This window comes from Oryctolagus cuniculus, chromosome 10, assembly GCF_964237555.1.
Source record: "Oryctolagus cuniculus chromosome 10, mOryCun1.1, whole genome shotgun sequence".
Taxonomy (NCBI): domain Eukaryota; kingdom Metazoa; phylum Chordata; class Mammalia; order Lagomorpha; family Leporidae; genus Oryctolagus; species Oryctolagus cuniculus.
Window position 1 is genome coordinate 101988335 of NC_091441.1, and position 23597 is coordinate 102011931.

At 55.7% G+C, this 23597-nt stretch overlaps 3 protein-coding genes across 3 annotated transcripts; all 3 read left to right on the forward strand.

The window, feature by feature from the left end:
• Window positions 1–120: 120 nt before the first annotated feature.
• On the forward strand, window positions 121–3331 carry LOC103349216 (serine protease 42). Its single transcript, XM_070050934.1, has 4 exons — window positions 121–592; window positions 939–1201; window positions 1791–1948; window positions 2410–3331. Exons 1-4 carry the CDS (start codon window positions 453–455, stop codon window positions 2644–2646), a joined length of 798 nt encoding a protein of 265 aa, XP_069907035.1. The 5' UTR covers window positions 121–452; the 3' UTR covers window positions 2647–3331.
• A 133-nt stretch (window positions 3332–3464) lies between these two features.
• On the forward strand, window positions 3465–15671 carry LOC138844111 (serine protease 44-like). The gene is made up of 6 exons (XM_070050933.1): window positions 3465–6851; window positions 7034–7258; window positions 7409–7565; window positions 7891–8153; window positions 8900–9060; window positions 11558–15671. The coding sequence occupies exons 1-6, from the start codon at window positions 6773–6775 to the stop codon at window positions 11792–11794; spliced, it is 1122 nt and encodes a 373-aa protein (XP_069907034.1). The 5' UTR covers window positions 3465–6772; the 3' UTR covers window positions 11795–15671.
• A 979-nt stretch (window positions 15672–16650) lies between these two features.
• LOC108177166 (serine protease 44) lies at window positions 16651–21911 on the forward strand. Its single transcript, XM_051852543.2, has 6 exons — window positions 16651–16874; window positions 17045–17269; window positions 17463–17619; window positions 17937–18199; window positions 19282–19442; window positions 20979–21911. The coding sequence occupies exons 1-6, from the start codon at window positions 16796–16798 to the stop codon at window positions 21213–21215; spliced, it is 1122 nt and encodes a 373-aa protein (XP_051708503.1). The 5' UTR covers window positions 16651–16795; the 3' UTR covers window positions 21216–21911.
• The last annotated feature ends 1686 nt before the right edge of the window (window positions 21912–23597 follow it).

Below are 23597 nucleotides of genomic sequence, written 5' to 3' on the forward strand. Positions count from 1 at the left end.
CCCTCCCTCGCTGCACTGTTCTTCTGCAGGTGTGGGTTACCGAAACAACGAGGCTTCTGGGGTGACCGTGCTGAGCTCAGAGTCCCCGGGACCCCTGGCACCACGGAAATCTGTGAGGATCCCGGAAGTCACTGCACCTCCGGGGTCTCCAGCGCCAGCTGGGCCTGCGGGACTCCGGGTCAGGTCAGCACCCACAGGACGACAAGACTTGTGGCATTCTGGGGCCACTCGGCCTGCGTGGCTGTTTCCTCTAGGTACTGCATGGGTCCAGGTCTATAGGGGTTGAGCCTGGCTGGGGAGGTTGTAGAGCCTGAGCCTGTGGTGTGGGGTTTGAATGATGGGAGCTCCCTGAGGGTAACCTGCTGTGCCCTGGGCTCCTGGGTGGAGATGGTCGTGGGTTCACTTCCGGTGCCCTCTCTTTACCGAGCCAATCAGCGTGCGGCAATAGAACCATGAGAGTAGTTGGTGGAGCGCCGGCCATGGAGGGAACTTGGCCTTGGCAGGTGAGCCTGAGGATAAATGATGCCCACGTATGCGGAGGCTCCCTCATCTCCAGCCGGGTGGTCCTGACTGCCGCGCACTGCATAGCTACGTGAGTATTTGGGGAAGGTAACATAGGTCCTGATTTGTTGACCTGTAGCCAGTCCTCTTCCCCACCCCAGCCTCCTGTTCCTCACATAGTGATGCCCCATAGTTGTTCAGTTGGGGAGAGCCAGGATTAGCATTGCTGCCAAGGCCTCAGCTGCTGCTGCTGCTGCTCTGGGCTCAGACAGGGAGCCCCTTGTACTTAGGGGTCTTGGGCGGGGCTTTTGTTTGAGGGGGAAGTGGCTGAAATGTCTGTCATGGGATGATGGGGCCTGACAGGGAAGCCCTGGAATTGTGGAGGGGAGTAGGTAGCCCCTCCGGATTTCTGTGAAGACCCTGTCCTTTCTCCATAGCCATCAGCGATATACAGTGAAGCTGGGAACCTCGAAATTGTATACGGAGGACCCAAAGGCTGTGGTGGTGCCTGTTCGTCACATTGTAGTCCACCAGGATTTCAATGGTCGCTATTTCATTAATGACATTGCACTTGCTGTGCTGGCCTACTCCGTGAATTTCTCTTCGTACATCCAGCCTGTGTGCTTAGCAGAGAAGCTGATGGAAGTGAAAGCTGGGACCCCATGCTGGGTCACGGGATGGGGCCGAACAATAGGAATAAGTAAGACTGATGGGCAGGATGTGGTGGGGCAACCTGGTGGCCTGGGGCAGCTTTGCAGCTCTGCGTAGGGCAGGGCGGCCATAATGGAAGTGGACAGGAGAGGGAGTCATCTGCATCTGCCTAAGACTCCCATTGTCACGCAGGACCTGTGGTGTGGGTGCTGAGGTTGATGGGCTATGTGCCTGCCTCATGGGGTGAGCTGTATGTCCCCAGGTGGGAGGCCAAGGCAGAGCCACCCTGCCTGTGGGCTGCAGGGCCGCCTCTCCTTAGAGAAAGGCTGGGTGTGGTCCTCTTCAGGCAGTGCCTGTGTGAGAGTCGGATGCTGTTCTAGAAGGGAAAGATGCTCTGCTGACGTCAGGGCTGTCAGACGCTGGGTCTTCCTCTCTCCCAAGTGTTCTTCCGTCTGTGGTCATGAGGGTGCTCGTACCCCTTCCCCCTTGATGTTGTAGTGCGCCTGAATTTCTTCCGTGTGAACAGAGATGACGCTCACTGCCTTTGCTGCGTCTTTGGCCTCAGTGTGACCCTCACCATCAAGCCCCAGAGAGGTGCTTAGGTGCAGTGGATTTACTGCTCAACTGTCTTTCCTCAGGGTCATCACCAAAACCCGATGACCTTCAAGAGTCGCCACAAGACATTGTTGACGATGATGACTGCAAGGAGAAAATCGAGAAAGCTGTGGGATGCTACGGATTTGGTGTGACGAAAGGGATGATCTGTGGCTTCCGACTGGGCAAAAGTCCGTGCTGGGTCAGTCTCTGTATTTCCCTTGTTTCTTCTTTCCTAGGGCCATGCCCAGAGTTGGTTTCGCGTCCCTGATTCAGCCCTTAAATAAGGAGATTCATGGCAGAAACTCACCATGTCTCTGGGAGGTGTCACTGCTGGTCTTCCCATAAGGAGCAGCCCTTGCACGGTGGGTGGGTGGGAAGTGCGGTGGGCAATGCTGATAGACACGTTGTGTGCAATAACTTTCTCTGATGTGGCATTCACTGGTTTTGTGTCCCTGAGTTCCATGAAGGAGAAGCATTCCTCCAGAGTGTTAACAGCTTTCCCATAGCTTTAATCTGTTACTGAATCCTGCACGTGGAGGGTCCCTGTGGTGTGTGGGGAGGCCCCAGCGTGCTGTGTCCCTGTGCCTGTCAGGGCAGCCAGCCTGCCTGGATGGGGCTTCTCCTCCCTCCCTGGAATTTGTGTCTTTTTTCTTTCTCTAGGGTGATTCTGGGGGTGCTCTTGCCTGTGAATTCAACGAGACGTGGATTCAGGTGGGAATTGTGAGCTGGATAGTAGACTGCGGTGACACTCCCCTTCCTGCAATGTACACCAGGGTTACTGAGTACAGGGACTGGGTAGACACCATCTTAAGTCAGGCTCCGTGCGTGCATTCCGTGGGCGTCTGCCTAGTGCTCCTGGGCCTGGTGCTGCTGCTGGCCGTGCCGGTGACCCGGTGACCTCCTCTGCCCACTCCCTCCTGCTTCCCAGCCCCCACTTCCGTGTCCCCCAGCCCCCAGCATCCTCCCCTTCCTTCTCGGTGTCCTTGCCTCGAGCTCAGGTCGGCAGCCGTGGGCTCTGTGGAGATCACACAGCACCGTGTGCACGGACACCGGGTCCCACCGGCTGCCTCTGCTGGTGACCTGGTGACCTGGTCTCCTGCCGGGCTGGGCTGCCCTGGCTGCGCTCTGCCTGCTGGGCAGGAAGGGGTGAAGTGATGCTGCCGAGAAGATGGCTCCCCTGCCCGGTGGAGCCGCTGACCGCCTGCCGTCCTGGGGAGCGTCTGGCATGAGCAGAGGCGTCACCAGGAGTGAGCCAAGCCCCAGACGTGGCTCCGGTTCCGGGCTCTCACCCGAGACTTTGTCAGGCGGTCAGCGTGGGCTGCTCGGAGGGAGTGAAGCAGGCACTGCCAGATCCGTGCAGATGCGTGGGGCCTGAGCTCTGCCTCTGGCTCAGCTGTCTGGGGCTGGAGAAGTCCCCTGCCCCCAGTGGGGACCCACTTTCACGGAGAGGCTCAGCCTCCCAGGCCATCTTGGGCACCCCTCCCACAGTGCCCAGTGGCCACCCAGGACACCCCCACCCCAAATGTATTGAGTGAGGCATTACAGAGTGTGGAGGCTTCAGCTGAATAAATGTTGCAGAGTGTCCCGTGTGTTCGAGGCTCGGCTCGTCTGGACAGGTTGGTGCATCCATACGCTCTGTGGAGCGCCAGCTCCCATTTACCTCGGGAGGATGTGCTCTGTGATTCTTGTGTTGGAAGACACATGTGTGGAGCTGTCTGCAGGTGCCTTAGGCAGGGGGTCCCCAGGCTGGATCCTGTTATAGCCGTCAGCGTCTCTAGAGCTGGTTAGTTGTACCTGGTTTAGCAGCCTCTGTGGTGAGGAGCAGGGCAGGAAAGGGGACGGAGTGTGGGACATGGCACACTCAGGTGCCTCGTGCCTGTCCCTGCTGCTCTGTAACAGATGTGCCTTGAGGAAGTACCATGGGCTAAGGACTGGGCCTTGATCCCAAAGATTAACCATAAGGAGGAGGACGAGTCGTAGGGGACCACTGTGTGTGTGAGAGAGAAGGGGTTGTGCTTTTCATTCCCCACTAGTGTTCTGAGTCATCCATTGGGCTCTGTCGTGCATCTGTGTTGATCATTGGCAGTCACCCCAGCTGTCAGAGGTACTCAGTGGGTAGTCAGTGATAGTCCCACCTGCTGCCCGAGAGAGGCAGGGACTCGGACCCTGTGCTTTTTGTGTGGTACCTGGTCACAGCTAGTCTCAGTAAGTCCTGGGTCACGCCATTCTAGACAAGTAGCCACTGGGGCTATGTGGATCCCCACAGCTGGCCATCTGTCTCCAGTGTTACTTGCAGCTCTCTCTCTGATAAGTCTAACTGGTTGGTCCTGCTGGCGTTGCCTTTCTTTTCACTTTCTCCTCATCAGGTAAGCCATCACAGGAGCCTCTCCTGCCTGTGCAGCCACTGTGGACTTCACTGTGCAGGGTCGTTCACGGGCATTTGCATGCGTCCTCCCTCTATGTGTTCATTTCACAGTTTCCACAGTGGGCAAGTTTGTTCCTCAGGGCCAAGTTAGAGTTCCCTAATCATTCATTATCTTTTGTCGTGCAGCACGAAGTTTAGCAGAGGATGAGTCTGGAGCTGTGAGAGAACTTCAGAAAATTCCTTGCAAACGCATACATTAAATATTGTACGGAAATTTCAAAATATTTACACCAAATACATTCTTAAGTCATTTCTCAAAAATTTCGAAGCCATCACAGATTGCTGAATGAGGGAGTGAGTGAGTGAATCCATGATGCATAAATGGCTTCCCACACGGCCTCTGTCCCCCTGCTGCTTCCTCTGCCTGCCCTCTCACCATGCTCCGTCCCCGTTCCCTTCCAGGTTGCCTCAGAGACGAGGAGAGAGCGCAACAGTGTGGGAAGGCTCCAGCCCCTTTGCAGGGGAAGTCCCAGAACTGAGAAGTTTGGGGTTACAGATAGGGTACCCTTGGTCTGCAAATATTAGGGTGTGAGTTTTGCTTGAGGGGACTCAGAACCAGTTACAGCATCTTGGTCACTAAGGAACTGCCCTGGTTCTTGGGAAAGACAGACACAGACCTGAGAGAGCTGAACATCAATGGCCAGGCCAATCTAAGAAGTTTTATTTTAATAAATTAGACTGGTTTGCCTTTGAGTGATCTGGCAATGGTCTGGGGCCACAAGTTAGAGGTGGATCCCAGGAAAGGGGGCAGAGGTGGTCTTCAGGAAGACCCTTAGTAAGTGGCTTGGAGGCTGAGTAGAGGCAGCCTCTGGGAGTGACAGGTGACATGGGGCAGAGGGGTCAGGTGGCAGACTAAGTTTCGCTAAGGATGATTACTCTGGGGCAGGCATTGTGGCGTAATAGGTAAAGCTGCTGCTATCCTGTGTGGGCACTGGTTCGTGTTCCAGCTGCTCCACTTCTAATCCGTCTCCCTGATAATGTGCCTGGGAAAGCAGCGGAGGATGGCTCAAATGTTTGGCCTCTTGCGCCTTTGTGGGAGACCTGGAAGAAGCTCCTGGCTCCTGGCTTCAGGGTGGCCTAACTCTGGATACTGGGGAGTAAACCAGCAGATAGAAGATATGTCTTTCTCTATATCTCTCTGTAACTCTGTTTTTCAAATAAAAAAAATAGTATCTTATAAAAAAAACCCAAAAAACAAATAACATGGGCAAGCACTGTGGCATAGTAGCTTAAGGCTCTGCCTGTGGTGCTGGCATCCCTTGTGGGTGCTGGTTAGAGTTCCAGCTGTTCAACTTCCAGTCCACTTCTCTGCTATGGCCTGGGAAAGCAGCAGAAGATGGTCCCAAGTCCTTGGGCCCCTGTACCCATGTGGGAGACCTGGAAGAAGCTCCTGGCTCCTGGCTTTGGGTCAGCCCCGCTCCAGTCACTACAGCCATTTGGGGAGTGAACCAGTGGCTAGAAGACCTCTCTCTCTTTTGTCTCTTCCTCTGTCTGCAACTCTGCCTCTCAAATAAATAAATAAATCTTTAAAAGAAAACAAAAATCTGCAACAGTGAAGCACACAAACCACTGGGCCTATAGGGACACGTGACGTACAACACTGAGCATTTCTGCTGCCCAGATTATGAGTATGGGATCCCAGAGTCTTCAAGGGATGAAGCTCCAGGAGACAGAAGAGTGCATTTGAGGAGCCACCACAATGGCGCACCTGGTTAAACTAGCTGTGATGCCAGCATCCCATGTGAGCTCTGACTCAAGTCCTGACCACTTCTCATCCAGATGCTTGCTGATGTGCCTGGGCAAGCAGAGAAGATGGCCTAAGTGCTGGGACTCCTGTACCCACGTGGCAAATCCAGATGGAGTTCCAGCTTCCTGACTTCAGCTTGGCTTAGCCCCCGCCATTGTGGCCATTAAGGGAGTAAAACCAGTGGATGGAAGACCTCTGTTTCCCTCTAACTGTGCCTTTGAAATAAGAGTTAAGACTTTAAAAAAGAGTGTGGTGGAGAGTGCCTCTGAAGCTGTGTGATGATGGCAGTCATGCAGGGGTGCAGTGTGGCGTCGGGGAAGCAGCTTGGAGTGGTCAACCCATGAAGGCACACGAGGAAGGAGCCAGAACTGAGACTGATGGTGGCACGAGAGGGTGGAGGGCAGCTGTGTGTAGGGAGACCCCGGGCCCTGCAGAGGGCCAGCAGAGGCATTTGTTGAGCTGGGTTGTCGGCACAGGGATGGTCCCTCTGTGAGGCTGACTTCAGCTACATGAATGTTCTGGGTGGTGTTGGGAGCACTTTTCCTTTACCAGACGTGAGCCTGCAAACAGCCGTGTAGAACCCATGAGCGAAATGGTGTGGTGTGAAGCTTCGTGGGGCGGGGAGGTGTTTCCACTACAGCCCGAGAGGTTAATCACGTATTCGAAGTCCCGTCCTTCACAGCATTACCTAGACGGGTTATGGATCTCCTAAGGGGGATCGGGATCAGGAATCCTGGGAGAGCAGCATTCCCTTGACCCCTGACCCCACGTTCCCGCCAACACGAGTGCAGGGGCGCGCGCCGCCGCTAGGGGGCGCAAAGGAGTGTGTGGCGGTGCCTGTGGCAGTGCCCATGGCGTCCCTAGAGGGTCCCCGCAGGGGCTTCTTCCTGTGCCTCCTGCTGTGGCTCCAGCTGGCTCAGCCCGTGCTCAGTGAGGCTCTGGGTGGGCGGGGAGAGGACGTGGCTGGGCCGGGCGGCGCACAGGGCTGAGGACACGGAAGGTGGTGGGGATGGCGGTGGGGGTGTGGCGGACACCACAGGCCAGGAAGAGGAGGAGGAGGAGGCCGAGGGAGCGCCAGGCTCTCCTGTCTTCCTCGCTGGGCTGTTCTGCAGGTGGGAGTTACCAAGCCAAGGAGGAATCTGGGGTGACCGTGCTGAGCCCAGAGCCCCCGGGATCCCTGGCACCAGGGAAATCCGTGAGGATCCCGGAAGTCACTGCAGCTCCGGGGTCTCCAGCGCCGGCAGGGCCTGCGGGACCCCGGGTCAGGTCAGCACCCACAGGGCGACAGGACTTGGAGCAGGCTGGGACGTCTCCAGCTGTGGAGCTGTTTCCTCGAGGTACTGCGTGGGGCCAGGTCTGTGGTGCGGGGTTCGAGAGATGAGAGCTCCCTGAGGGTAACCTGCTGTGCCCTGGGCGGCCTGGGCGGAGATGGCGGGGTGGGGGCGGCGGCTTCACGTCCAGTGCCCTCTCTTTACCGAGCCAATCAGCGTGCGGCAATAGAACCGTGAAGATAGTGGGTGGAGCGCCGGCCCCGGAGAGGAGGTGGCCCTGGCAGGTGAGCCTGCAAGTCCATGATCGCCACATATGCGGAGGCTCCCTCATCACCAGCCGGTTCATCCTAACTGCGGCCCACTGCATATCTTCGTGAGTGTCTGGGGCTAGAAATGTGGACCTCTGACCTGTGTTGACCTGATGCCAACCAATGTCCCTGCCTGGTGCCCATATGTTCAGTTGGGGGTAGCCAGGATTGGCATTGCTTCCAAGGTCCCAGCTGCTACTGCTGCTCTGTCCACCCCTTGAGCCCCACTGGCCAGAGTGCTCAGGAGTCCTGGGTGGGGTGTGGCTTAGCTGGAGAGGTGGCTAGTGGTCATCACAGAAAGATGGAAGCAGCCTGGGGAGCCCTGGGATGTGCAGAGGGGAGTATGTAGCCCCTCCCAGACATTGTGAAGACCACATCCCTGCCCCACAGCGACCAGAAATACTCAGTGAGGATGGGAGACAAAATGTTGGTTTCTTCGTCCCCAAATGCTGTGGTGGTTCCTGTTCGAGACGTCGTCATCCATCAGAATTTCAGTTTTAGGACTCTGACCCATGACATTGCGCTTGCTCTGCTGGCCTTCTCTGTGAATTTCTCTTCGTACATCCAGCCTGTGTGCCTCCCTGAAAAATCTGTGGAAGTGAAAACTGGGACCCCGTGCTGGGTCACGGGATGGGGCCGACTGTCAGAGAGAGGTGAGACTGCCCAGCAGTGGGCTGCGGTGGGACAGCCTGGTGGCCTGGGTCAGCCTCCAGCCCCAGGCAGGGGGAAGGGGGCGATAGGTGAGCGGGTGGGTGGGGTGGGGAGCAGATGCTGCAGGGGGTCTTCTGCAGCTGGTTGAGATTCCTGTTGCTATGCAGGACCTTGGGTGTGGGCGCTGGGTATGGTGGGTTCTCTCCAGGGGGGATTCCAGCTCGGGGGCGAGGGCTGTGTGCCCTATGGAGCTGCCCCTCACTAGAAGTACCTGCCCCGGTGGGGTGGGCTGTGTGTCCCCAGGTGGGAGGTAGAAGGCAGAGCCACCCTGCCTGTGGGCTGCAGGGCCGCCTCTCCTTAGAGAAAGGCTGGGTGTGGTCCTCTTCAGGCAGTGCCTGTGTGAGAGTCGGATGCTGTTCTAGAAGGGAAAGATGCTCTGCTGACGTCAGGGCTGTCAGATCAGCACTGATGCTCGGAGGCAGACGCTGGGCCTTCCTTTCTCGGACCGGCACGCCCTTGCCTCTCTCCCAAGTGTTCTTCCATCTGTGGTCATGGGGGTGCTCTTACCCCTCCTCATCGGAGGCACACTGGGCCTGAGTGTCCTTCTGTGTGAATGGAGACCACGGCCCCTGCCCTGCCTCATCTGTGTGCATCAGTGTGACCACCATTGTCAGGCCCCTAGCGGGTGCTGAGGGTCCTGTCCTGTCCCAGGGGCACAGCCCACAACTTGTCAGTGGTCTTTCCTTAGGGCCATCAAAAATTGCAGCTGAGCTTCAGGAGTTAGAGCAGGACATTGTTCTCTATGAAGATTGTAATGCGAAGTTCCAGAAGGTTTTTGGAAGTTCCAGAGACTACGTGGGAGAAGGGGTAATCTGTAGCTACCGACCACAACGCCACAGTCCGTGCCAGGTCAGTCTGCTGTGGTCTGCTTGTCCCTTCTTCCTCATGGCCATGACCTGAGTTAGTTCCTGCCAAACCAGCCCTGTCTCTGGGAATTGTCAGTTGTGTTCCTCCCATAGGGAGCAGCCTTTACTGCTGAGGGCCGTGTGTTGGGTGGGCAGTGGGGCGGGCAATGCTGATGCCCACTTGTGTGCAGTGAGTTCCCCCAGTGTGGCTGTCACCATGCAGCGTGAGCATTAACCCTGTTATCAGTTAACCCTGCACAACCCTGCAGCCCGGACATCAGAAACCATTGTACCCATGTGGAAGGTGAGATCCAGGACGAGGTTCAGGGTCTTCCTGTAGTGTCTGTGGGACCCCAGGCTCACACGCTGCCCTCGGCCCAGCGACTCTGCGAAGGCAGCACTTGAGCAGGCTCTTAGAGGAGGGGGGTCTGGTTTCTCGGCTAGAGAACGGCCCAGCAGGGACGGGGGCCGGTGTGGACAGAGGCTCCGAGTTCTGTGGGAGCATCTTTTGGTAGGGAACTTGGAAACTTTTTTTTTTTTGAAGATTTATTTTTTATTTAATGGAAAGGCAGAGGTACAGAGAAATGAGGAGAAACATAGATAAATCTTCCATCTGCTGGTTCACTGTCCAGGGCTGAGCCAGCTAGAAGCAAGGAGCTAAGAGCTAAGAGCTTTTTTCAGGTGACGCACGTGGGTGCAGGGAACCAAGCACCTTGGCCATCTTCCACTGCTTCCCCTGGTGCGTTAGCATGGAGCTGGAATGGAAGTGGAGCAGTTGGGTCAAACCGGTGCCCATAAGAGTTGCTGGTATCACAGGCAGAGATTTAACCTACTATGCAAAGATGTGTAGGAAACCTTTTACTTTTATTCATTGTGGTCAATAAGGTGGCCAACGAGGCCTGAGGAGGTGGGTTGCGGTGGGAGGTGGTTGCAGCCTGCAGAGCCGAGTCCGGGTTTGCAGTTTCGTTCTGCAGGAAGCACAGGTGGGGCCGGGTAGGCGCGTGCAGGGCGACCTTGCAGAGCAGCGGCTGCCTTAGAGGGGCACCAGGGGCTGCCGTCCAGGAGCTCATTGTCATCGTGGCGCAGTGACGGGCAGTGCAGGCTGGGCTGTGCTCCAGGCTGACAGTGGCGGCCTGTGGGGGAGAGGACGGGGTGCGGGAGAGGCGGAGGGAGGCCCTGGTTTTCTTTATTTTTTTAAAAGATTTATTTTATTTATTTGAAAGAGTTACAGAGAGAGGTAGAGACAGAAGAGAGAGGTCTTCCCTCCACTGGTTCACTCTCCAGATGGTAGCAAAGGCCGGTGTTGTGCCAAAGCCAGGAGCCAGGAGCTTCTTCCGGATCTCTCATGTGGGTGCAGGGGCCCAAAGACTTGGGCCATCCTCCACTGCTTTCCCAGGCCATGGCAGAGTGCTGGACTGGAAGAGGAGCTGGGACTAGAACCGGCGTCCATATGGGATACTGGCACCTCAGGCCAGGGCGTTAACCCACTGTGCCACAGCGCCAGCCCTGGCCCTGGTTTTCTCATGGCAACCTGGGTTGCCAGTGAGACTGTGGGCCAGCTTTGGGGAGGAATGACAGAGTTGTGCTGGAGGAGGGGGCTGGGCAGAATTGATGGTCTTGTTGGCAGGGGGGCTGATGTGGGGAGGGTGCGGGGCTCCTGGCTTGATGGCAGGGAGAGAATGAGGTGGAGGTAAGGGTTAGGCCCTTCCTTGCATGGGGAACCCTCAAAATACTGAGCAGCCTTGGAGGCCGAGGTCTACCACTACGAGTAGGCGCTGGCTGGGAGCTGCAGTGGGGCTCTGTGGGTGCCCACGCTGCACGGTTACCCCGTGAATGTCAGGGTCGGGGTTTCAGAAGGTCCGGGAAGGGCCCCTGTGCAGGGGAAGTTGGGGGCCCTCAGCACCAGGTTTCCTGTGTTTCGGCGATAGCTACTGGCCTGAGGGTTTGGTGTCTTTTGTCTGTGTCCCTGAGTCCCCGGAAGAAGAAGCATTCCTCCCAGGAGGTTGCAGTTTTCTCATCAGCTTTTTTTTTTTTTTAATATTCATTTATTTATTTGAGAGGCAGAGTTACAGAGAGAGAGGTCTTCCATCCGCTAGCCCACTCCCCAGGTGGCTGCAGTGGCTGGAGCTGGACCAGTCTGAAGCCAGGAGCTAGAAATTTCCTCCAAGTCCCACATGAGACGCAGGGGCTCCATCACCTGGGCCGTCTTCCGTTGCCTTCGCAGGCTGACAGCAGGGAGCCAGATTGGAAGTGGAGCAGTGGGACTGGAAGTGGCTCCCATGTGGGGTGCTGGTACAGGAGGGGGCTTAACCTACTTCGCCACGATGCCAGCCCCTCCCATATGCTTTAATCTCCTGGTAATGAATGCTGGCCTTGGAAGGTCACTGTGGTGTGTGGGGAGGCCTGTGGGTGCTGTGTCCCTGTGCCCGTCAGTGCGGCCAGCCTGCCCGGATGGGGATCCTCCTCCCTCCCTGGAGTTTGTAACTTTTTTGTTTTTCCAGGGTGATTCCGGAGGCCCTCTGGTCTGTGAAATAAGGAAGACATGGTTTCAGGTGGGGATTGTGAGCTGGGGTGTCAACTGTGGTGCTGCCCCTGTTCCTGCAGTTTACACGCAGGTTAGTGAGTACCGGGAGTGGATAAAAACCATTGTAAGTCAGGCTCCGTGCGTGCATTCCGTGGGCATCTGCCTAGTGCTCCTGGGCCTGGTGCTGCTGCTGGCCGTGCCAGTGACCCGGTGACCTCCTCTGCCCACTCCCCCCTGCTTCCCAGCCCCCACTTCCGTGTCCCCCAGCCCCCAGCATCCTCCCCTTCCTTCTCGGTGTCCTTGCCTCAAGCTCAGGTCGGCAGCCATGGGCTCTGTGGAGATCACACAGCACCGTGTGCACGGACACCAGGTCCCGCTGGCTGCCTCTGCTGGTGACCTGGTGACCTGGTCTCCTGCCGGGCCGGGCTGCCCTGGCTGCGCTCTGCCTGCTGGGCAGGAAGGGGTGAAGTGATGCTGCCGAGAAGACGGCTCCCCTGCCCGGTGGAGCCGCTGACCGCCTGCCGTCCTGGGGAGCGTCTGGCATGAGCAGAGGTGTCACCAGGAGTGAGCCAAGCCCCAGACGTGGCTCCGGTTCTGGGCTCTCACCCGAGACTTTGTCAGGCGGTCAGCGTGGGCTGCTCGGATGGAGTGAAGCAGGCACTGCCAGATCCGTGCAGATGCGTGGGGCCTGAGCTCTGCCTCTGGCTCAGCTGTCTGGGGCTGGAGAAGTCCCCTGCCCCCAGCGGGGACCCACCGTCACGGAGAGGCTCAGCCTCCCAGGCCGTCTCGGGGCACCCCTTCCTCAGGGCCCCAGTGCCACATCCAGGGACGCCCCAGGTTTTGTTGAGGCATCGCATATTGTAGAGGCTGGGGATGTCAGCTGAATAAATGCTTGCAGAGTGTCCCGTGTGTTCCGAGGCTCGGCTGATCTGGGCAGGTTGGTGCATCCATCGTGCTCCATAGAGAGCGAGCTCCCGCTTAGCTTGGGAAGATGTGCTTGGTCCTTGTTACGTTGGAAGACCCATGTTGAGGAGCTGTGCGGTCGGACACGTGACCATAGGTGGCGCCATCACAGCCTGTGTCCTATTTCAGCTGTCAGAGTCTCTAAGCTTCCTCTGCAGTGAGGAGCAGGGCAGGAGGGGGGCAGAGGTAGGGGTGTGGCACACTGAAGTGCTCTCCTACGTCCCCTGCTGCTCTGTTACTGCTGTGCTGTGAGCGGGCACTGTGGGCTATGGGCTGAGTAAGTACAGGGAGGAGAGTTGGTGGACATGATCCAGTGTGTTTGAGAGACAGAATGGGTTCTGCTTCTCAGCGCCCTACTAGTGTCTCAGAGCACTGGTTGGCTGCCAGCAATCCAAGCCTTTGTCACTTGACCTCACATTGGTCTAACTCATTGCCAGACACTCTAGTTATGAGAGGCCCCTGCTGGGCAGTCTATGGTAGTCCCACCTGCTGCCTAAAGTACTTAACTGTCGCTGAAATACTTAATGGTTGTTAAGTGCAAGAAGCCTATAGTAGGCCTATAGAGGATACTAAGGGAACCAAAAATTCATGGACCAACCAAGTTAAAGTGGAAAATAAAAAATGCAAGCTTTATTTCTGAGCATAAAGTCCATGAAGTTTAACAGAATTTTGTAAGCAGTGGTGAGTGCCACTTAATCTATCCCCAAAGAATTGAAGTCTTGGGATTTTAACCGAGTGAATACCATGTTCTCACATTTGTAATGGAAGAAATATGAGTGCCCCCTTTCCCTTTTTTTAAATTCAGAGTTACAGAGAGAGAGAAAGGTCTTCCATCCACTGGTTCATTCCCCAGATGGCTGCAATGCTAGAGCTGTGCCAATCTAAAGCCAGGAGCCAGGAGCCTCCCCCAGGTATCCCACATGATGCAGGGGCCCGAGGACTGGGGCCATCTTCCACTGCTTTCCCAGGCCATAGCAGAGAGCTGGATCGGAAGTAGAGCAGCCAGGACTTGAACCGGCTCCCATATGGGATACTGGCACTGTAGGCAGTGGCTCTACCAGCTACACCACAGCGTCTGCCCCATATGGGTGCCCTTTAAGAATGTTTTATGACTAGGAAGCAAAAAGAAGTCAGAAGGAGCCATATCAAGACTATATGTTGGATGCCACATGATTTTCCATCAAAACTCTTGCAAAACTGTCCTTGCTTGATGAGAGGAACAATAAGAAGCACAGTTGTGGAGAAGAATCTAGAGGAGCTAGCGTTGGCTAACCTTCTCAAAAACACTTTCCCAGTAATCAGATGTTCTCATTGTTTATTGGTTAGAAAGTCAACAAGCAAAATTCCTTAAACCAAATATTAACTGTTGCTGTGGCATTGACGCTGGCCCAGTCCGCCTTTGCTTTGACTGGCGCACCTCGGCCTCTCGGTAGCTGTTGCTTTCATTGTGCTTTGTCTTCAGCATCATCCTGGGAAAGCTGTGCTTCATCTGTTCTCACAGTGGTTTGAAGAAATGCTCCAGGGCCTGGATCCTGCCTATGTAGATTGTCTATCAAAACTGTACTCTTCTGCAGCTGATCTGGGTGCAACAGAGTTGGCATCCGTGAGCAGGGGGTTTGTGCAGGTTTAATTTTTCAGTCAGCATTTTGTAAACTGAACCATAGATGTCCATAGTGTCTGCTTTGTTGCTGCTGTTAATTGCCAGTCCTCTGCAATTAGAATGTGAAGCACATTAATTTTTCCCTCACAAATTGATGTCATGGTCTGCTGTTCCAGGCTTTATCTTGAGCATCATCTCCTCCCTTACTTGATATGTGATCTCCATTCCTGAGCTGCTGTTTTATTCGGGACCTTTTGCCCCTAGAGTCCGTATAAGACAGGACGATGTCACCGTTCTCCTGCCCCAGCTTCACTGTGTGTTTATGTTTGCTTCAGTTTTGGTTGGATTCGTGTTGCTGTGTAAGTGCTCACTCTGGACTGGTGTCTGATCCTTTTCAGTGTCTCCAAGTAGAACAAGTCAGTATGAATCTGTGTTGTTGCAAGAAATTTTTGAAATCCGTGCACAGTTGTTTCAAATTCTGGATTTTCTCTGGAGCTTCTGAGGACCCTGGATAGGTCTGGTAGACACGTTTCACCCAGGCATGGGTTAAAGAGCTGTTGGTGTGGCTGGCATGGCGCAGCGTGTTGAGCCATTGTCTGTATTGCCAGCATCCCACACAGCACCAGTTGGTGTCCTGGCTGCTCCAGTTCTGGTCCAGCTCCCTGCTAGGAACCTGGGAGGCAGCAGAGGATGGCTCAAGTCCTTGGGCTCCTGTACCCATGTGGGAGGCTTGAATGGAGTTCTAGGCTCCTGGCATCAGACTGGCCCAACCCTGGCTGTTGTGGCTATTGGAGGAGTGAACTGGCAGATGGAAGATCTCTATGTCTCCCTCTCTCTTTGTAACTCTGACTTTCAAATAAATAAATCTAAAAAATAAATTTAAAAAGGAGCTACTGGCTATGAGTTCAGTGATGCAACACAGTGTATTGAATGAGGTTTCTTTAGACAGGATCTTTGCTGATTGTTTTTGAGAATATTTTGACCAGAGGCTCATAGGCACCCGATCCTGTATTCCCACTAGGGACAGAGTCTCTGTATTTGCTAATTCAGTGTGTGATGACTTTGTAAGTCATAATTTCTGTGAATTTGAAGATTCAGCTGTGTTTCTCACAGTTGTGTCGGTTAGTTGGGCAGTTGTGCTGTTCAAGTCTGAACTCATCCCTCAGGCGACATGTGAGGAGTGGCTCTTCCTGGGCTAGGATGTCCTAAGATGGCCTTGCTCACCTGGAGGCTGGTGATGGGGAGAATGGGTAGGCGTCCTCCAATTCCCTCCAAGGGCTCTCATTCTCCAGTAGTCTAGAACAAGTAGACTCTGGATCAAGGTATTCAAGTGTTATGGCAGAAGCTATACTGTTTCTTAATGCTAAAGTCAGAAATGGTACAGCCTATCTTCTACCACAGTTGGTAAGTTAGAGAAGTTTAGCAAGACAGCTCCTAATCAGTGGGGACGGGAAAATAAGTTGTATTTCATGATGAATGGAGAAGAAAAACATTGTGACCATGTTTTCTAGTCTACCACAGTAAGGATAATAACTACAAGGTTTTTTGTTGTTGTTGTTGTTGTTGTTTTTTTTTTTTTTTTTTTTTTTTTTTTTTTTGCTTTCAAACCTTTATTTAATGAGTATAAATTTCCAAAGTACAGCTTATGGATTACAATAACTACAAGGTTTTGAAACCTACACACTAAGTTTAACTCCAGCCTGTCAAAGATTTCCAGCTAAGAAGGATGAGAGACAGATAAAGGTAGATCACTATTTTCAACCTACAATGAATTTGAGGATCTAGGCCAATGTCATCAACAGCTGATACCTTCTCCAAAAGGAATCATCTAGCCATTAGTGTCTTGCAGTAACAGAATGTGCCACCTGCTATCTTATTGACTAAGAATTTAATCTGAGTCCTGCTATCAGTCTGCAGGAAATACAGAAGACAGAGGAATTTATTTAAAGGTGCATGATGCATTGGTGAAGTGTAGACAAAGGGAGACTCTCCTGGAGAAAACAACCCAGTTCTTCACAGGTGAACTTTATGAAGAAAGATGGAAAAGTATAAGTGAGTCTCTGTAAAGCTGTGTGATGACGGCGGTCATGCAGGGGTGCAGTGTGGCGTCGGGGAAGCAGCTTGGAGTGGTCAACCCATGAAAGCATACGAGGAAGGAGCCACAGAACTGAGACTGATGGTGGCACGAGAGGGTGGAGGGCAGCTGTGTGTAGGGAGACCCCGGGCCCTGCAGAGGGCCAGCAGAGGTGCATTTGTTGAGCTGGGTTGTCGGCATGGGGATGGTCCCTCTGTGATGCTGACGTCAGCTGCATAGCTGTTCTGGGTGGTGTTGGGAGCACTTTTCCTTTACCAGACGTGAGCCTGCAAACAGCCATGTAGAACCCATGAGTGAAATGGTGTGGTGTGAAGCTTTGTGGGGCGGGGAGGTGTTTCCACTGCAGCCCGAGAGGTTAATCACGTATTCGAAGTCCCATCTTTCACAGCATAACCTAGACGGGTTATGGATCTCCTAAGGGGGATCGGGATCAGGAATCCTGGGAGAGCAGCGTTCCCTTGACCCCTGACCCCACGTTCCCGCCAACACGAGTGCAGGGGCGCGTGCCGCCGCCAGGGGGCGCAAAGGAGTGTGTGGCGGTGCCTGTGGCAGTGTCAATGGCGTCCCTAGAGGGTCCCCGCGGGGGCTTCTTCCTGGGCCTCCTGCTGTGGCTCCAGCTGGCTCAGCCCGTGCTCAGTGAGGCTCTGGGTGGGCAGGGAGAGGACGTGGCTGGGCCGGGCGGCGCACAGGGCCGGGGACGCGGAAAGTGGTGGGAGTGTGGCGGGCACCACAAGCCAGGAGGAGGAGGAGGAGGCCGAGGGGGCGCCGGGCTCTCCTGCCTTCCTCGCTGGACTGTTCTTCTGCAGGTGGGGGTTACCGAAACAACGATGCTTCTGGGGTGACCGTGCTGAGCCCAGAGCCCCCGGGACCCCTGGCACCACGGAAATCCGTGAGGATCCCGGAAGTCACTGCAGCTCCGGGGTCTCCAGCGCCGGCAGGGCCTGCGGGACCCCGGGTCAGGTCAGCACCCACAGGGCGACAGGACTTGGAGCAGGCTGGGACGTCTCCAGCTGTGGAGCTGTTTCCTCGAGGTACTGCGTGGGGCCGGGTCTGCAGGGGCTGAGCCTGGCTGGGAAGTTTGTGAGGGCTGAGCCTGTGGTGCGGGGTTTGAGAGAGATGGGAGCTCCCTGAGGGTAACCTGCTGTGCCCTGAGCGGCCCGGGTGGAGATGGTGGTGTGGGGGCGGTGGCTTCATTTCCGGTGCCCTCTCTACCGAGCCAATCAGCGTGCGGCAATAGAACTGTGAAGGTAGTTGGTGGAGTGCCGGCCCCCGAGAGAAAGTGGCCGTGGCAGGTGAGCCTGGAGGCTGATAACAGGCACGTTTGCGGTGGCTCCCTCATCTCCAGCCAGTGGGTCCTGACGGCAGCCCACTGCATATTTGGGTGAGTGGGGTGCAGAGTGAGGGCCCAAAATTTGTTTTTGACTGGGAGCCAAGTATATTCCCCTGCTTGAGTTCCCACTTGTATGTGTGAAAACAGGGGTGATGGCCCCATAGCTGTTGTCTACTTGGAGTGTGACCTGAGGATTGGCATTTCTCGAAGGTCCCCTGGTGGTGTTAGGAGGGGCTGTGGTTTGCAGGGAGTGGTGGCTGCTGGCTGGCATGGGAAGGTGGGACCAGGCTGAGAAGCACTCACGCATGTGGAAGGGGCATGTGCAGACCCTCCAGGAGCTCTTGGAAGGCTTTCTCCTTTGCCTACAGTGAAAGGGACTACAGAGTGAAGCTGGGAACCCCGAAGGTGTTCTCTTCGGACCCAAATGCTGTGGTGGTTCCTGTGAAAGACATCGTCATCCATCAGGAGTACGATATTATCTCTTTGACGCATGACATTGCACTTGCTGTGCTGGCCTACTCCGTGAATTTCTCTTCGTACATCCAGCCTGTGTGCTTAGCAGAGAAGCTGATGGAAGTGAAAGCTGGGACCCGGTGCTGGGTCACGGGATGGGGCCGAACAATAGGAATAAGTATGACTCAGGGGCAGGATGTGGTGGGGCAGCCTGGTGGCCTGGGTCAGCTCCAGCCCCAGGCAGGGGAAAGGGGGCGATAGGTGAGTAGGTGGGTGGGGTGGGGAGCAGATGCTGCAGGGGGTCTTCTGCAGCTGGTTGAGATTCCTGTTGCTGTGCAGGACCTTGGGTGTGGGCGCCGGGTATGGTGGGTTCTCTCCAGGGGGGATTCCAGCTCGGGGGTGAGGGCTGTGTGCCCTATGGAGCTGCCCCTCACTAGAAGTACCTGCCCCGGTGGGGTGGGCTGTGTGTCCCCAGGTGGGAGGTAGAAGGCAGAGCCACCTTGCCTGTGGGCTGCAGGGCCGCCTCTCCTTAGAGAAAGGCTGGGTGTGGTCCTCTTCAGGCAGTGCCTGTGTGAGAGTCGGATGCTGTTCTAGAAGGGAAAGATGCTCTGCTGACGTCAGGGCTGTCAGATCAGCACTGATGCTTGGAGTGAAGAGGCTTGATCATCCTTTCTTTTAAAGATTTATTTGTTTGTTTGAAATACAGAGTTAAAGAAAGAAGGAGAGACAGAGGGAGAGAGAGATCTTCGTTCCTTTTTTTCAATCCCCTTTCTGCCTGAGTCCCCCAGACTGGGCCAGGCCAAAGCCAGGAGTCAGGAGCTTATTCTGGGTCTCCCACATTGGTGCCCAGGGCCTAAATACTGGGGCCATGTTCCTCTCCTTTTCACAAGCCATTAGCAGGGAGCTGGAAAAGAAGTAGAGCAGCTGGGATACGAACCGGCATCCAGATGGGATGCTGCTGTCCTAGGCAGTTTTTGCCTGCTGCACCACAGTGCTGGCCCTGGGCATCCTTTCTCAGGCCGGCAAGGCCTTGCCTCAGTCCTGTGCCTGGTCTTCCTTCTGTGGTCTTGGTTGTGTTCCTATCCCTGCACTCTTGATGACACACCGGACGTAAGTTTCCTTCTGTGTTAAATGGGGATGCTCACTGTCCTGCCTTGCTGTATGGGGCGTGTGTGTGAACACACTGGTCAGGGACCCCCGAGGACGCCTCTACAGTTCCCGAGCTGCAGATCCACTGACTTGTCAATCATCTCTCCATAGGGTCATCACCGAAACCAGATGACCTTCAAGAGCTGGAACAAGACATCATTCTCTATGATGACTGTGATAAGAGATTCAAGAAAGCTCTGGGACGCTTTCGAGTGTTCGTGCGAAAAGGGATGATCTGTGGCTACCTACACGAGGGCAAAAGTCCATGCTGGGTCAGTCCGTGTGTGATTTGCTTGTCCCTCTTCCCTAGGGCCATGGCTTAGTTGGTGGCATCTCCCCCACTCACCCCTCGGTTAAGGAGAATCATGGCAGAAACCTGCCCTGTCTCCGGGAGTTGCCAGTTGTGTTCCTCCCCTAGGGAGCAGCCTTTGCTGCCTGAGGGCCCTGTGGGTGGGTGGGCAGTGGGGTGGGCAATGCTGATGCCCACTTGTGTGCAGTGAGATCCCTGATGTGGCCATCACCATGCAGCATGAGCATTAACCCTGTTATCAGTTAACCAAAAACAACCCTGCAGCCCAGACATCAGAAACCATTGTACCCATGGGGAAGGTGAGATCCAGGATGAGGTTCAGGGTCTTCCTGTAGTGTCTGTGGGACCCCAGGCTCACACGCTGCCCTCGGCCCAGCGACTCTGCGAAGGCAGCACTTGAGTAGGCTCTTAGAGGAGGGGGGTCTGGTTTCTTGGCTAGAGAATGGCCCAGCAGGGACGGGGGCCGGTGTGGACAGAGGCTCAGAGTTCTGTGGGAGCATCGCTTTTCTAGGGAGCCTTTTACTCATGGCGGGCAACGAGGTGGCCAACGAGGCCTGAGGAGGTGGGTTGCGGTGGGAGGTGGTTGCAGCCTGCAGAGCCGAGTCCGGGTTTGCAGTTTCGTTCTGCAGGATGCACAGGTGGGGCCGGGTAGGCGCGTTCAGGGCGACCTTGCAGAGCAGTGGCTGCCTTAGAGGGGCGCCAGGGGCTGCCGTCCAGGAGCTCGTTGTCATCGTGGCGCAGTGACGGGCAGTGCAGGCTGGGCTGTGCTCCAGGCTGACAGTGGCGGCCTGCGGGGGAGAGGACGGGGTGCGGGAGAGGCGGAGGGAGGCCCTGGTTTTCTCCTGGAGGGGTTTGCCGGTGAGACCGAGGGCCAGCTTTGGGGAGGGACAGGCAGAGTTGTGCTGGAGGAGGGGGCTGGGCAGGGGTCAGGGTCTTGGCGGCAGGGGGGCTGATGTGGGGAGGGTGCGGGGCTCCTGGCTTGGTGGCAGGGAGAGAATGAGGTGGAGGTAAGGGTTAGGCCCTTCCTTGCATGGAGACCTGCAAAATACTGAGCAGCCTTGGAGCCTGAGGATGCCCGGTGAGAGTAGGCGCTGCCTGGGAGCCACAGTGGGGTTGGCTCTGCGGTCGTCCACGCTGCGTGGTTACCCCATGAGCGGCAGGGTCAGGGGTTGCAGAAGGTCTGGGAAAGGGCCCCCAGGCAAGGGAAGAGTGGGGCCCTCAGCGCCACGTTCTGTGTGTTTTGGGCATAACTACCTGTCTGAGGGTTTGGTGTCTCGTGTCCGTGTCCCTGAGCAGCAGGTAGGAGAAGCGTTCCTCCCAGGATGTTCAATTTCCCCACCAGCTTTAATCTCCAGTTACTGAATCCTGCACGTGAAGGGCCCCTGTGGTGTGTGGGGAAGCCCGATGTGCTGTATCCTTGTGCCCATCAGGGCAGCCAGCCTCCCTGGATGGGGATCCTCCTCCCTCCCTGGAATTTGTGTCTTTGTTTTTTTTCCAGGGTGATTCTGGAGGCCCTCTGGTCTGTGAATTCAACGAGACGTGGATTCAGGTGGGGATTGTGAGCTGGGGTGCTGACTGTGGTGCCACTCCCGTTCCTGCAGTTTACACGCAGGTTAGTGAGTACAGGGACTGGGTGGACACCATCGTAAGTCAGGCTCTGTGCGTGCATTCCGTGGGCATCTGCCTAGTGCTCCTGGGCCTGGTGCTGCTGCTGGGCATGCCGGTGACCCGGTGACCTCCTCTGCCCACTCCCTCCTGCTTCCCAGCCCCCACTTCCGTGTCCCCCAGCCCCCAGCATCCTCCCCTTCCTTCTCGGTGTCCTTGCCTCAAGCTCAGGTCGGCAGCCGTGGGCTCTGTGGAGATCACACAGCACCGTGTGCACGGACACCGGGTCCCGCCGGCTGCCTCTGCTGGTGACCTGGTGACCTGGTCTCCTGCGGGGCTGGGCTGCCCTGGCTGTGCTCTGCCTGCTGGGCAGGAAGGGGTGAAGTGATGCTGCCGAGAAGACGGCTCCCCTGCCCGGTGGAGCCGCTGACCGCCTGCCGTCCTGGGGAGCGTCTGGCATGAGCAGAGGCGTCACCAGGAGTGAGCCAAGCCCCAGACGTGGCTCCAGTTCCGGACTCTCACCCGAGACTTTGTCAGGCAGTCAGCGTGGGCTGCTCGGAGGGAGTGAAGCAGGCACTGCCAGATCCGTGCAGATGCGTGGGGCCTGAGCTCTGCCTCTGGCTCAGCTGTCTGGGGCTGGAGAAGTCCCCTGCCCCCAGCGGGGACCCACCGTCACGGAGAGGCTCAGCCTCCCAGGCCGTCTCGGGGCACCCCTTCCTCAGGGCCCCAGTGCCACATCCAGGGACACCCCACCCCAAATGTATTGAGTGAGGCATTACGGAGTGTGGAGGCTTCAGATGTCATGAATAAATGTTTGGATAGCGTCTCCTGTTGCTTCTGAGCTCTGCTCCCCTGTGTGTCTTGGTTGCATGAACATACTCTGCAGAGAGCTTTCCTGTGTACTGGTGGGATACATTCCTGGTCTCCAATAGACTGTGGGAGATTAGAGATTAGGAGCTGCCTGCCCCCAGCCAAGTGACACGTGGCCCTAGGCGCTGGGTATGAGCTGCAGCCTGTGTCCTGTTTTAGCTGTCAGTGTCTCTAAGCTGGCAGGCTTGTTGCTGTGTTTAGCAGCTTCTGCAGTGAGGAGCAGGACAGCAGAGGGGACAGACGTAGGCTTTTCTTTGAGTCCCTGCCTCTGGATGCCTGGTCCTGTTCATTTCTGTTTCCGTGCACCGTTTGTTCCTCAAGGTCTAGTTACAGTTCTCTAATAATTCTGAATCTCCCGACCTGCAACTGCAAGCTCCCTCAGAATAGGAATCTTGATCTACGAGAGAACTTCAAAAAGAGCATGGCCAATGCATTTATGAAACAATTCTGCGTGAATTTCAAAAAATGTGTTATACCCAAATCAATTTTAAAGCCATTTTTCTGAAAGTGTTTGAAGTCATCTCAGATTTGCTGAAAGAGGGAGTGAGTTCATGAATCCCTGATGTGTAAGTGGTTCTCACATGTTCCCTCACTCTCTGCTCCTACTCGCAAAGCTGTCTCAGCTCAGGCTCTGTCCCCATTCCCTTCCAGGTTGCCTCAGAGGACAGAAAAGAGTGTTACAGGGTGGGAAGGTTCCAACCCCAGAGGTAGAAGTTCAGGACTGCAGATGGGGTGCTGTTCGGTCTGCAGATGTTAGAGTGTGAGTCTTGCTAGAGGGACACAGAACCAGTTCCAGCTTCCTGGTCACTGGGGAGTGACCTCTGCTCACCAGGAAGCACAGGCACAGACCCCAGAGACCTGGACACCCAGGGCCAGGTGAATGTTAGCAGTCTTAGCAACAGAGCAAGGAAGCTTTCCCAGACTCCTGGGATTGTGACAGACTGACTCAGGACCCCACCGGAAGAGGCCCCCGTGTGAGGTGTGGAGTTCCAGCTCTGTCCCACAGGCAGAGATTCACATCACCCCGGCTCCTGGAAACATTGAGTCACATCCGCACCTGTTACAGAAAGTGCCCTGGGTGCAGGAATGGATTCCTTCTCCGGAGGTGCCCATGGTAACTGGTGTGCAGGCAAGTGAAGATCCAGTCTCTCCCTCAATGTAGGACAAGTTGGAAGGGACGCTTGTGGGACCCTCTGGGACCTCAGTGCCACTGCTTTGTGGCTCAGCTCCTCCCTCGCACACAGTGCCCTCTCCGAGTCGGAGTAGTCCTGGGAACCCCACTAAGACACTGCCTGGCAAGAGCTGGGACAACCCCGGCTTCAGGAAGCATCTCAGTGATGTGCTGTGCAGCAAGTCACCCAAGGTCAGGGCCAAAATCAACCCAGGCTGTTGTGCTTGAGCCGCCTTACTCCTTACTCCAGGATTCTTTTTTTTTTTTTTTTTTTTTTTTTTTTTTTTTTTTTTGACAGGCAGAGTGGACAGTGAGAGAGAGAGACAGAGAGAAAGGTCTTCCTTTGCCGTTGGTTCACCCTCCAATGGCCGCCGCAGCCAGTGCGCTGCGGCCGGCGCACCGCGCCGATCCGGTGGCAGGAGCCAGGAGCCAGGTGCTTTTCCTGGTCTCCCATGGGGTGCAGGGCCCAAG